Source organism: Pseudorasbora parva, chromosome 24 (genome assembly GCF_024679245.1).
Source record: "Pseudorasbora parva isolate DD20220531a chromosome 24, ASM2467924v1, whole genome shotgun sequence".
NCBI lineage: Eukaryota > Metazoa > Chordata > Actinopteri > Cypriniformes > Gobionidae > Pseudorasbora > Pseudorasbora parva.
In genome coordinates, this window is record NC_090195.1 from 10,041,518 (window position 1) to 10,055,158 (window position 13,641).

At 39.3% G+C, this 13,641-nt stretch overlaps 1 protein-coding gene across 2 annotated transcripts in view; it reads right to left on the bottom strand.

Annotated features, from left to right (window-relative positions):
* Nucleotides 1-462: 462 nt before the first annotated feature.
* Nucleotides 463-13,641, bottom strand: part of abca4a (ATP-binding cassette, sub-family A (ABC1), member 4a) — a 46,252-nt gene continuing 33,073 nt past the window's right edge. The window contains exons 27-51 of one of the 2 annotated variants that reach the window (XM_067434605.1): nt 12,617-12,671; nt 12,409-12,483; nt 11,466-11,641; nt 11,238-11,362; nt 11,057-11,155; nt 10,786-10,975; nt 10,615-10,709; nt 10,496-10,528; nt 10,264-10,369; nt 8,167-8,241; nt 7,909-8,078; nt 7,626-7,803; nt 6,881-6,996; nt 6,180-6,327; nt 5,848-5,971; nt 4,674-4,803; nt 4,463-4,583; nt 4,319-4,381; nt 4,138-4,244; nt 3,267-3,408; nt 3,045-3,179; nt 2,865-2,968; nt 2,137-2,229; nt 1,789-2,038; nt 463-1,031 (exon numbers count right to left, since the gene is read on the bottom strand). In XM_067434605.1, coding sequence (XP_067290706.1) covers nt 915-1,031; nt 1,789-2,038; nt 2,137-2,229; nt 2,865-2,968; nt 3,045-3,179; nt 3,267-3,408; nt 4,138-4,244; nt 4,319-4,381; nt 4,463-4,583; nt 4,674-4,803; nt 5,848-5,971; nt 6,180-6,327; nt 6,881-6,996; nt 7,626-7,803; nt 7,909-8,078; nt 8,167-8,241; nt 10,264-10,369; nt 10,496-10,528; nt 10,615-10,709; nt 10,786-10,975; nt 11,057-11,155; nt 11,238-11,362; nt 11,466-11,641; nt 12,409-12,483; nt 12,617-12,671 — 3,027 coding nt within the window. In that variant the 3' untranslated portion in view covers nt 463-914. The remainder of the gene's footprint in view (nt 1,032-1,788; nt 2,039-2,136; nt 2,230-2,864; nt 2,969-3,044; nt 3,180-3,266; nt 3,409-4,137; nt 4,245-4,318; nt 4,382-4,462; nt 4,584-4,673; nt 4,804-5,847; nt 5,972-6,179; nt 6,328-6,880; nt 6,997-7,625; nt 7,804-7,908; nt 8,079-8,166; nt 8,242-10,263; nt 10,370-10,495; nt 10,529-10,614; nt 10,710-10,785; nt 10,976-11,056; nt 11,156-11,237; nt 11,363-11,465; nt 11,642-12,408; nt 12,484-12,616; nt 12,672-13,641) is intronic. The other variant, XM_067434606.1, reaches the window with a different exon arrangement.

The following is a 13,641-nucleotide window of genomic DNA, read 5'->3' on the forward strand; positions in this document are numbered from 1 at the left end:
TTTCAAGGCCCAGAAAGGTAGTAAAGACATTGTTAAAATAGCCCATAAGACTTCAGTGGTTCAATCTTAATTTTATGGGGGAAAAAACAAAAACAACAACAACAAAAAAACTTTATTCAACAATCTCTTTGCTTCAGCGTCAGAAAGCTGGCTCTGTATTGGCCGACGCTGTTCACGTGAGCACCACGACCCATGTGTGTGTTGCTGACGCAGGAGCTTGTCAATAATGAGCTGGCGTTCTGACATTGAAGAGAAGAGATTGTTGAATAAAATTGTTATTTTTTGCACAAAAAGTATTCTCATTGCTTCATAACATTAAGGTTGAACCCTTGGAGTCACATGGACTATTTTAACAATGTCTTCACGACCTTTCTGGGCCTTGAAATTTGCAATGACGTTGCTGCCTCTGGATGGTTGAGAAACCTCTCGGATCTCATCAAAAATATCTTAATTTGTGTTCCGAAGGTCTTACGGGGTTGGAACGACATGAAGGTGAGGAATTAGTGACAGAATTTTCATTTTTTGAGTGAACTATCCCTTTAAAGTTGTGACTTGCAATGTGTCACAATGCAATATGCATTTATAACAATAGCCTTTGCAATAAAATCTATTGCATTAATTGATTTATTTTTAAAACAAAATTTTTTGTAAACAAAAAAAGAAGAATGATATTAATAATTAATATCACTTTTAATAATAAAGTGCTACAGTATTTATAAAACTATCTCAGTCCAGTTCTGTCTGTATTTTGTTGCATTTCTATATAAAAAGGCCAATCAAAGAATATGCGCAAAACTGTTATGGCGTAAACGATCAAAAGTCTCAAACCGAATCATCTTTTCTTTAATGACTTTTTTTGTGCGCCCCTGCAAGATCACTCCAGTTGACCTGCTCGGACGACCCTTTTCAAGCTTTCAGGCTTTCGTTTTCACTGGAAAGACTCTCATGTCCCGTCGGGCACCGGCTGCCCTCGGGTGCAACACAATGGCATCATCTTCTCCGGATTGGTGCTTGGCGAAATTCACAAACACCTACAGGGAGTGAAACAAAGAGAGCGAGACTACATAACGAGACAAAATGGCCTTGTTCCAGTGTATTTGTCACATGCAGGTATGGAAACAAATGGTGGTGGGCACAAGATAGATGGACCTTGATGCAATCTGCTGACCCTGAACTGGACTGTTCTATTCTGCACTTTTCTAGTTTGGAACATCGGGTCTCGGAAGTTGGAGAGCGACATTATAGGGATAGTTCACCCAAAAATAAAATTACTCCATGATTTATTCACCCTCAAGCCATGCTAGGTGTATATGACATTCTTCTTTTAGACAAATACAATCTAAGTTATATTAAAAATGTGCTGGCTAATCCAAGCTTTATAATGGCAGTGAACGACAGCACAAAATTTGCATCCATCCATCATAAAAGTAATCCACATGGCCCTTCTGAAATGAAACGATGGGTTTGTGTAAGAAAAATATGCATATTCAAAACTTTATAAAGTAAAATATCTAGCTTCCTCCAGACAGCCTTCCATATTCAACTTCAACTTCAAAGTGTAACGCCTCTCGCAGTTCAAAATGCTTACGCTACATCTGCCAGTTACGTTTTTTTTGTAAGTTAAATATAGAAGGTCTGCCGGATGCTAGATATTTTACGTTTAAATATGGTCCTTTTTCTTTCACAAACCCATCAATTTGCTTCAGAAGGCCTTTATTAACCCCCATGAGCCATGTGGCATTAAAAATGTAAATGGTTTATCAAGGCCAACAGGATCATATGAATTACCTGGTCCAGTGTTGTCTGGGAAACCGAGTAATCTTCGATATTCAGCATTTCCTTGTTGGCTAAGACGAGCTGGAAGATTTTGGCCAGAGAGGAAGACGCAATCTCGTACTGTAGAGTATTATAGTGTTTCTCCCTCTGAATGCAGCCGGGAAATGTGCTCTCCATGAATGCTTCAGCCGGGTTCAGATCTGGGACTGTGCCTGCTTTGGCCGGCCTGATTTTCATCGTGACCACGTATCCATCACCAAATCTGCATGATTATAAGAGATGTTCACAGAATAACAATGAAAACACAAAATGATGAGACTGCAGAAAGTGTTTTCATGTGAATAAAGTGTGTGATCTTACTTGTATTTGAGGTGTTGGATTGTGCCAAGACACTTGAATGTCCCGTTCACCATGATGGCCAGCCGTGTGCAGAGCGCTTCACATTCCTCCATGCTGTGGATAAAATAAAAACAAAAAAACATTTACTGTACTTTTTTACATTTTCTTTTAGTTAAAGGATTAGTCCACTTCAAAGTGAACATTTCCTGATCATTTTACTCACCCCCATCTCATCCAAGATGTTTTTCCTTCTTCAGTCGAAAATAAATCAAGTTTTATGAGGAAAACCTTCCCAGATTTTTCTTCATATGATGGACTTCTATGGCAGCCAATAGGTTGAAGGTCCAAATCAATGACCCTATTCCGTGTCTGGGATCGTGCGGAGCCTCTGAAGCCCTTTGAAACTGCACTGACTTGGACCTTCAGCCCATTGGTTACAATTAAAGTCCATTATGTGGAGAAATGTGTTTTCCTCAAAAAACGTAATTTATTTTCGACTGAAGAAAGACATGAACACCTTGGACAGGATTGGGGGGGAGTAAATTATCAGGACATTTTCATTTCGAAGTGAACTAATCCTTTAATGTAAAAAATAGCATGAAAGACCTATCATAAATACTTTTGTATTGTGTAATATTTTTAAATGAAACTACCTGGAATTGATAGGATTGTAAAATGTAGGCTCTGATATTACTGCCTATAGTATTATAATTACGTTATATAGTGCATGTGCTTTATCGTGTTCTTGCCTGTGTGAGGTAAGGACTACCGCCCTGCCGCCCTGAATCACGCTCATGATAGAGTTCCAGAGGAACCTGCGAGAGTGAGGATCCATCCCTGTTGTTGGCTCATCCTGTAAAAGGAAAAAATAACATGCTAGTAGCTATGCTTATCATATTCTGAGATAATTCACACAGAAAGGCTCTTACCAGGAGAAGAAGAGCTGGACAGCCAATCATTGCGATAGCTGTTGAGAGTTTACGTTTGTTTCCACCACTGTATGTGCCAGCACTGCAGCCAGCATACTCAAATAAACCCAATTTCTGAATGCCCCATTCAGCCACCTGCATCAAAGGGAGATAGAGTTCTCTGTCAAAAATCCTCTGAGAGAAATATATAAGAGGAGATAAGAAAGTGGAATATCGTCTCACTCTGCTGATCTCAGATTCCGGGACTCCTCTGAGGCGAGCGTATAGGTGCAGGTGTTCTCTTCCTGTTAGAAGATCATCTATGGCATCAAACTGAGGGCAGTAGCCCATGTTCTGGTGCACATCCAGGATGTTGGTCAGAATGCTACAGTATCATAAGAAATCAAATTGATGAACAAAATCTAAATTAATTGGTTGAATAAAATGTTCCACTTCACTAGTGTTACCCAACATGATAGTAAAAATAATATTTGATATTTGTTTCCAAACTGCTTTCCTAAAGAGATTGGTGTGAGTAAAATATCAGGACATTTTCATTTTAAAGTGAACTAATCTTTTAAACCAGAAGTTCTACTTCTAGAATCTAATTAGCTTAAATGTTTGCTAGCTATCCTGTGAATATGCTGGTTAGGCATGTTTTGAAGCAATGGTAGGTTTATGCTGGTCCTTACTTGGTCATGAGCTCGTTTAAGCTGGTCCTGACTGCTGAGCTGATTATATATTGGTCCCGAGTTGGAGCTAGTTTTCTTAGGACCAGCTCATGACCAGCCTGAACCAGCTCAAACTACCTCCCTTGCTTCAAAATAATATATGCTTCTTTTCAACAGGGCAGATAGCAAACTAAGAAGCAGTCAACACATTTTATTGATCCTGGAACAACATTCATGGACATGTCCCCACCCCTAAACCTAACCCTACCAATAACTTATCACTAAAATCAAAGGGAAATAATAGGTGAATAACACTGATGTAGAAGCACCTAACCCCGTTTTTAAGCCTAAACTTGACATAAACTGTAAACTCAAACCTGACTGGTTGATTGAAATGTTCCAGGATCAACAAAGTTATTAAACAATTAGCTAGTTAAACAAACCTGTAACCAGTCACAGCAGCTTCCCCTGAAGTGACATCTATGTCTCCTGTCAGCATTTTGAATGTGGTAGTTTTCCCAGCACCATTCACACCCAGAAGTCCAAAGCACTGTGGGGGAAAAATAAACGTTCATGCAAAGCTCATCGTGATTACAACAAAAATCAAATGCCTCTATTGATCACCTCTCCTGGTGACACTCCTACACATATCCTGTCCACTGCTGGCCTGATCGTTCCGACATACGTCTGTAGAGAGAAAATGCACTCATGATCTCGGGTGTGTGAAGCATTACCCATCATGCACCACTAAAAGGTGGACAGACTTGCCTTTGAAAGGTCTTTTATCTGGAGGATGTCACTAGGGCTTCCTCCTTTGTAAATCCTCTCTCTCTCCTTGGCCACATCCACATCTTCATCAGTTACTGGCAGCTTCTTAAAATCTGACATCCTGTTGAAAGAGACAGCATATCTATATATGGAAGCCATTAGATCTAGGATGAAGGAAATGTAACATCTTTTGAAATGTATTTCTTCTCACCAGTGATCCAGGAAGAATCGGTACTGTATCAGAACATTCAGGATGAAATAGACGAACCCCTCTATTGCCATGAACGTCACATTTTTTCCCACAAAGTCCCAGCTGAAAGGATCCAGACTGAAGTCCTCACCTGAGGCGAACATGAGCACAATATGTACATGAACCTCACAAGTGTCACCAACATTCAGTTATAAATTATATAAACTCTGTAAATTAAGTTAAGTGTTGGTATGTGGTTGTTGGGGTGTTCTGGGTTGCTAGTGCATTGTTATGTGGTTGCTAGAGTGTTGTGGGTGGTTGCAAGGGTGTTCTGGGTTGTTGCCAAGCATTTTTTTAGGGTGTTAAGGCTGGTTTCTAGGGCATTGCTATGTGGTTGCTAAAGTGTTCTTGGTGGTCGCCAGGGTGTTGCTAGGATATTCTTGGATGTTGTTAGTGTATTGCCAAGCAGTTTTTATGGTGTTATGGCTGGTTGCTAAGGCATTGCCATGCAGTTGCTAGTTTGGTTGTTTGCAAGTATGCGGCGAAGCGGATCCTAGAGAGTTCTTGGTGGTTCCCTAGGATATTTTGGTTGTTAGTTAGGGTGTTGCAAAGTGGCTTGTGTTGTATTGTGGGTGGTTGATGAGATGTCTCCAGGGTGTTCTGGGTGGTTCCTAGTGTTTTCCTATGCTGAGTGGTAAGCAGCTTGCCAAGCAGCTTCAATGGTGTTCTGAGTTGCTTCTAGGGAGTTAGTCTCCAAGTCTCTGCTTGTCTGGTCAATATACGACATGGAAGTCTTGGCCACTGCACATCTATTTCATCATCCACATCTCTTACAGAAGTCTCTAGTTAGTTAGAGAGACATCTCCATGTCTCTTTAGTTAGTCCTTGTAGATTCTGAGCAGTCTTGGAGATCAGTTTGAGTCTAGTCAGGCCCATTTGGCTATCTAAAACAATTGTAGCTTTGAATAACCATCAGATGCAATGAAAAGACACGGTTGAAGGCACTATGAAGACACGGTTGACAAATGGAAAGGTGTTGTATTTCCATCATGTTGACATATAGATTGAAGCTCAGTGACTTTTATGGAGGCTAGATCACAGAATCCAAACCTTGCCAGGGGCCTGGCTAGGGTTGCTTGCGGCAGCCTCAATACGACTGATTGAAATGCAAGGTGGGGAAAGGAGCAGGACTCACCAAAGCGTGCATACACGTCCATCACGGCTTGGTTCATCGCCATGTCAATGAGCCCACGGCCCAGACAGAAGTGAGGAAAGACAAGAAGAGCTTTCTTCAGCACCTGGTTGCACTTATACAGAGCCTATGAAAGTAGAGACAAATGGAGGGTGAAATGATCTTTAACTTTACACTTGAACTTTTGGCCTAAAAGACTAATGCATTTAATCTGATTAAAATAGTAATGATAATATTAGAGTAAATTGGAGGGTTGTTCAAAATGCACTGCCATTTAAAGGCTAATAAATTGCATTATTTTAGACTACAGTAATTTGAAGGCTGGAATGTTTCACCTCTGTACTGTCAAACAGGTCTAAGATAAATGTGATGGCACTGCTGTTGATGCCAATGAAGAGGTTGATGCAGGACAGAGAGACGTACGCTGTGCTGGGCACGTTAAACACATATGACATTGGATACATCATGGGAGTCACTGACCAACTATTTCAGAGATGAAAAAAGACAGATTAAGATATTTTAAATTATTCATACAGGTCAGATTTATAGAGACCAGAGAAATAAAATTTACCATAATACAAAAATGTTAATCATCAGATACAATTTGCACTTCTTCCTTAGTTTGAATGCATGAATGATTCTAATTCTGTAAAGATATGCTTCATTTGTCAGAAGCAACAAGGCTTTTGTCTTCAGAATAAGGGGTTTGAGCTGTGATGTCTGGATTGGATTTACATTGGAAGACTCATTGAGCTGAGATGATGATTTGGCTTTCTATTGCACTGCCTGTGTTGATGTGATCAAGGGTCAAATAACCACACTGGGAAATGGCAACATGAATAAGACACTGACAAATCACCCTTCAAACATTTCAGTTGGGTCTACTCGAGTCCTTTCATCTCTCAGACCGTACTGTTAAAACTACTGAGCGTGACCTTTTTACACAGAGTACTTTTTCAATCCACATATCTCAATATACATAGAAAGGCTGTCCTGCTAAAAGAAAAGTTAAATGATCAATGAAAGACGACATTACCCATAAAGCATCAGCAGAGCTATCAGGGCTTGTAAGTTGCCTGGGGAGGTATAGCATTTTTTATCAAATGCAATAAATATCCCCACAACCATCGCCGCGCTGACAGCGTAGTTTATCTGAAATGACATGTCAACAGCAAAACTTGAAATTTAAGACCATTTTAGAGAATATAAGCCATGCTATAGAATGAATACACTTCTATATTTATTCTATATTCATTATACACTATAAAGGCACTTAATGGTCAATGGTATTTAATTTATGATTTTGATTATTTACACAGGGCTCAGCAATAAGGATGTAGTTGCAAATTGCAAAAGTGATTAGTGATAGTCCGAAAGCATAAGCAAGTATACCAAACCAATAAATAATGTTTTGCATCATATGACATTTTTATTTTTATTTTTAGCAAATGTCTATTTATAAATGTATGGCACTCCTTGTATAGCAGTATAATTTCCTGTTGATCTTTTTGTAAAAAAATAAAATATAATATAAATAAAATAATTTAATTTAATTCAATGAACAAAATAAATTGTAAAAAATATATAAATTGAATGAGAAATGCTAATATTTGTAAAAGTTAGTATATTAATATACTTGAATTTAACGACATCATTTTTATGTGATAAAAATTTAAATATTTCAAGTAAATATTAAAATACGCTGAAAACTTTTTTTGTTTGTTTTTTGTCCAGTGAACATGTTGGAAAGTTATGGTAAGATGTATAGTCTTCATACTAACCATGTCCCAGAAGAAGTTAGCAGTCCAGTACACAATAGGACTGACCCCACTCACAAACTGCAGGTGTTTGGCCTGCGTCACTCTCTCCTGGATCAGATACAGCACAAAACTGGCCGGTACGAAGGACATGGCGAAGATCACGCATATGGCCACCACTGCATCCACTGAGGTAGTCAGTCTGAGAGAATAAACGTGTCAACAACATTTACACAAAAGATATGCTCTACTAAGACTGATCTGCAAGTAAAACAGCTGTGTGAAGTTCTCTCAGCGTTACACTCACACTGTGACCTCCGACAGCTGTTCCTTGGTCAGGTTTAGAGGATGATTGATGGCTGTGATGCCGTACTCATTTAAATTGACACCAGGAGGCAGGTTGGCTCGAAGGATGGCGTTATTCGCCACGTTCATGAAGGCCACCATAGCGTGCCAGCCTTTGTTATTGAACCACACCTAAAGGAGATGACAAATGGTTTGTGTATCTTGAATGGGACAAGCTCAGTAAACTGTGAAAGGAAGTGAAGCTGAAAGAAAATCTCACCTTGACATTGTTTTCAGTCTCCATATACCTCAAGAAAGTACCGAACTCCTGCAGAGCAAGCTTTGAGTATCGGCCCTGTAAATGATCACAAAATGAACATTATCAATACATGAGCCACATTAAGGGTCCTATTTTAACGATCTGATCTATATACAGTGCCTTGCGAAAATATCCGGCCCCCTTGAACTTTGCGACCTTTTGCCACATTTCAGGCTTCAAACATAATGATATGAAACTGTAATTTTTTGTGAAGAATCAACAACAAGTGAAATGAAATGTATTGGATATTTCAAACTTTTTTAACAAATCAAAAACTGAACAATTGGGCGTGCAAAATTATTCGGCCCCCTTAAGTTAATACTTTGTAGCGCCACCTTTTGCTGTGATTACAGCTGTAAGTCGCTTGGGGTATGAATCAGTTTTGCACATCGAGGGACTGAAATTTTTGCCCATTCCTCCTTGCAGAACAGCTCGAGCTCAGTGAGGTTAGATGGAGAGCGTTTGTGAACAGCAGTTTTCAGTTCTTTCCACAGATTCTCGATTGGATTCAGGTCTGGACTTTGACTTGCCCATTCTAACACCTGGATGTGTTTATTTTTGAACCATTCCATTGTAGATTTTGCTTTATGTTTTGGATCATTGTCTTGTTGGAAGACAAATCTCCGTCCCAGTCTCAGGTCTTTTGCAGTCTCCGTCAGGTTTTCTTCCAGAATGGTCCTGTATTTGGCTCCATCCATCTTTCCATCAATTTTAACCATCTTCCCTGTCCCTGCTGAAGAAAAGCAGGCCCAAACCATGATGCTGCCACCACCATGTTTGACAGTGGGGATGGTGTGTTCAGGGTGATGAGCTGTGTTGCTTTTACGCCAAACATAACGTTTTGCATTGTTGCCAAAAAAGTTCAATTTTGGTTTCATCTGACCAGAGCACCTTCTTCCACATGTTTGGTGTGTCTCCCAGGTGGCTTGTGGCAAACTTTAAGAAATGGCTTTCTTCTTGCCACTCTTCCAAAAAGGCCCGATTTATGCAGTATACGACTGATTGTTGTCCTATGGACAGAGTCTCCCACCTCAGCTGTAGATCTGAGCTGTCTTCTCCTTGTATGAGCTGAAAGTTTAGAGGGACGGCCAGTAGATTTGCAGTGATCTTGATCTCCTTCCATTTCAATATTATCGCTTGCACAGTGCTCCTTGGGATGTTTAAAGCTTGGGAAATCTTTTTGTATCCAAATCCGGCTTTAAACTTCGCCACAACAGTATCTCGGACCTGCCTGGTGTGTTCCTTGTTCTTCATGAGGCTCTCTGCGCTTTAAACGGACCTCTGAGACTAACACAGTGCAGGTGCAGTTATACGCAGACTCGATTAGACACATGTGGATTATATTTATCATCATTAGTCATTTAGGTCAACATTGGATCATTCAGAGATCCTCACTGAACTTCTGGAGAGTTTGCTACACTAAAAGTCAAGGGGCCGAATAATTTTGCACGCCCAATCTGCCAAGGCGCATGTTTAAAGAACACAAAAAATACTGAGCAATTGACTTTAGACCAGGTTTTTGTGGGTAAAGTCGAATTTCAGTTGCCTAAACAATGCACCTGAAACACACCTAGTTTTCAGATCAGCATTTGCCATTTAAACAATGTGGCGCTGGACGTGAAAATGATATCTGTGTTAGGCTTAAACCAATAAAAAACGTTTGTGTTGCGCCTGCCGTCGCATTGCACTGCGTGTATGACAGGGCCCATTAACTTAAAAATATTAATGTTTTAAAAACAATGTTTATAAAAATCAAAATGATTGATCAGGAAGTCTCTAAATATTTTTTGTCAATATATCTGCTGTTTTACCATTTAAAACTTCAAATTAAAATATTATTTTACTGACTGTATTCATAAAAAACGCCACCATATAAGTGTACCCTTACATTTTGGAGTTAAGAAATGATATGTAATTATATCAATATTTATAAAAATATATGATATATAGTTAAAATAATTTTTTTAAAGGTTTTGAGGAGCTTTATTTTTGTGTGTGTTTTTTCTTTAATAATATGAAAAATATGATTTCCCAATGAAAACGATATGAAACATTTACCCCTGTGACATTAAGCAGACGTCCAATCTGAGCAGCTGCATTCTGGATGGTTTTAGGATCCACATCGAGAACAGGAAGTCGCCCTCCGACAGAAATGCCACCATACCTGAAAGAAAGAGACCGCATGCCATCATTCTTCCACACACTTAGATCATTGAATGTGTATGTGTTCTCTAAGTGTCCACACGAGGGAGTCGTTGTATTTTCTACTCCATGTTTGAGACACAAATACCTTTGTTCATTCACCCAGTACTTGCTCTTTAAGCTGAAAACAAAAAACACAAATAACATTTATTCTTGGAAACATAAGAGCTAGTTAATGAACGATTGGTTGTAAATGGGCCACCATACCTTGTCCGTATTAAATTTGGATAAGTCTTCACCAAATAATCAGAGATGTTCCTGCCGGTCAGATCCATCAACATGTCACCAGTTGATTGAATCCTCTAAAATGCAGAAACTACATCATTATACACCATTTTAAGGAATTTGTAGTGTCATAAATATAGTTGAGAGACAGACCTGGGGAGGAGGAAGACCGCCAGCACCTTCTGGACACACGGGTAACATGGTGAGTATTTTGGGCGTGCTGCACTGACAGCTTGGAGACGGACTGATGTATGTCCACTCCGGGTTACCCAGCATCTCAATGAGTGCTGGGTTCACCAGGGGCATTTCCCACTCTGTGGTTATGTTATTACATGGATAGTCTCTGTGGGGAAAAAATGGTCACAGTAAATAGGGCAAAACCTCTGGATATTTATTTATATCATTAGCATGCATGTGCACTTACTGTAGAGGTTCATCCACCATACAGCGAGTCCCAAATCCAGGTCTGTTTAGAAGAACCTCGCCAAAATACCTCATATCTGGGCTTTGCATCTGTTCATTACTGCAAACAGACATAAAGTGGTGTTTTTAACTTCTCAGATACATTGAATAAATTAACTGATCCTGTTCTGTTGTAAACGTACCTGAAGAAGGTGAACTGTCGGCCGTACATCCATGGGCTTAGAGTAAGACTGGGATATTCGCCGAATGGAGGAACAATCAGAGTGAACATCAGAGAAACGAGGACAAAACTGGCAGGCAACACAATCTGAGGACGAGAATATCAATGAATGAACAACCTTGAAAATAAGCCTATGGACTTCATTATTGTGGTTACAATGCTAAAAGTTTACAAAGCATGCTATTCTGACCTGGGCAAGGAAGTCTTTTCCAGAGCGTGTGGTGTGATGGAACCTCTTGATGAGAAGAGCGAAAAACTGTTTTAGGACCAGACAGATTCCCTTCACCTGTGGGGATCCTCTGCCCTCTTTGCTGGTCGAACTTCCAGAGTTTGATTGACCATTAGCATATGCCGACCTGTCTGTATCTGCACAAAAGACCAAAAGCAGTCAAGAGGAAATCTCGAACCAAATTATTCACATAGTTTTGGTCAACTAATACGGATTTTCCAAAGGCTGATGCAGATATCTGGATAACAGGGGTGGTTGAAAGGCTGATTTAATTCTGGTGTAGTTTAACGACAAAATGCAATTTAAATTTTTTTTACTACTTTTATTGAACACATTATTATTACAGGTTGTACAAAAGAAGATAATGGTATAAAATAAACTAAAATAAATCAAATTAATTCTAAATCAAATTAATAAAATAAAATAGGCTTATACAGAATCTCAAAAAGCTCAACTATTCTCTGTTGATTATCATAATAGGCCTGATATAGTGCTCTATAACTATTTGTGACTATTAAAAATAACTATAGCTACAACAATAAAAAGCCAGATCAACCCTTTGATTTATTAATTTTTAAGTAACAAAAAATATCCTTTAAAAATATATATAATATTTTATATTAATATTTGAGAGTTATACATCTGTCCAATACACGATTTCATTATATATCACTTTGTCAAAAAAATAATATATAAGAAATAATAAGTCATTAGAAATTATGAGTAAGGGGCAAAAGAATCACTCCATGCGTCAAAGGGTTAACCATCACCACATGCACTATTTAGCATAATGCCTAGCAGCATATCTTTGTTGTGTCCATTTAACTCTGTGTGTTAGCAGGCAGCTTTAGTTAAAGTAAGGATGAAGCATTATACAGTAAGCCTGAGAGACTCTGGTCGTCACCTTCTTCTATATTCACTTTGACTGCGGTGTCTCTATAAAGACTCGCAAGAGATTTCTGTTGCAGAACTCTGATGTCTAAGGGGTTCAACCACAAAAATAGACATCACAATCACAATATACAAGACTCACAACCGCACCATACATTGAAACATATAGACAGTATCTGTACAGCTGAGATTAAATGGCAGATAGTACACTGGAATCTTACCAGATGCACTGTTGTTGTGAGCAGCCTCTCCATCAGTTGTGACTTTTAAAAATATCTGCAAGACACAAAAGAAGATTTCAGTTCCTTCTCAAAAAATGTGCATATTGTGATAAAGTTCATTATTTTCCATAATGTAATGATAAAAATTAAACTTTCATATATTTTAGATTCATTGCACACCAACTAAAATATTTCAGGTCTTTTATTGTTTTAATACTGATGATTTTGGCATACAGCTCATGAAAACCTCAAAAAAAATAGCATATTTCATCCGACCAATAAAAGAAAAGTGTTTTTAATACAAAAAAGTCAACCTTCAAATAATTATGTTCAGTTATGCACTCAATACTTGGTCGGGAATCCTTTTGGAGAAATGACTGCTTCAATGTGGCGTGGCATGGAGGCGGTCAGCCTGTGGCACTGCTGAGGTGTTATGGAGGCCCAGGATGCTTCGATAGCGGCCTTAAGCTCATCCAGAGTGTTGGGTCTTGCGTCTCTCAACTTTCTCTTCACAATATCCCACAGATTCTCTATGGGGTTCAGGTCAGGAGAGTTGGCAGGCCAACTGAGCACAGTAATACCATGGTCAGTAAACCATTTACCAGTGGTTTTGGCACTGTGAGCAGGTGCCAGGTTGTGCTGAAAAACGAAATCTTCATCTCCATAAAGCTTTTCAGCAGATGGAAGCATGAAGTGCTCCAAAACCTCCTGATAGCTAGCTGCATTGACCCTGCCCTTGATAAAAGTGGACCGACACCAGCAGCTGACATGGCACCCCAGACCATCACTGACTGTGGGTACTTGACACTGGACTTCAGGCATTTTGGCATTTCCTTCTCCCCAGTCTTCCTCCAGACTCTGGCACCTTGATTTCCGAATGACATGCAAAATTTGCTTTCATCCGAAAAAAGTACTTTGGACCACTGAGCAACAATCCAGTGCTGTTTCTCTGTAGTCCAAAAGTGGCTTGACCTGGGGAATGCCTCACCTGTAGCCCATTTCCTGCACACGCCTGTGCACGGTGG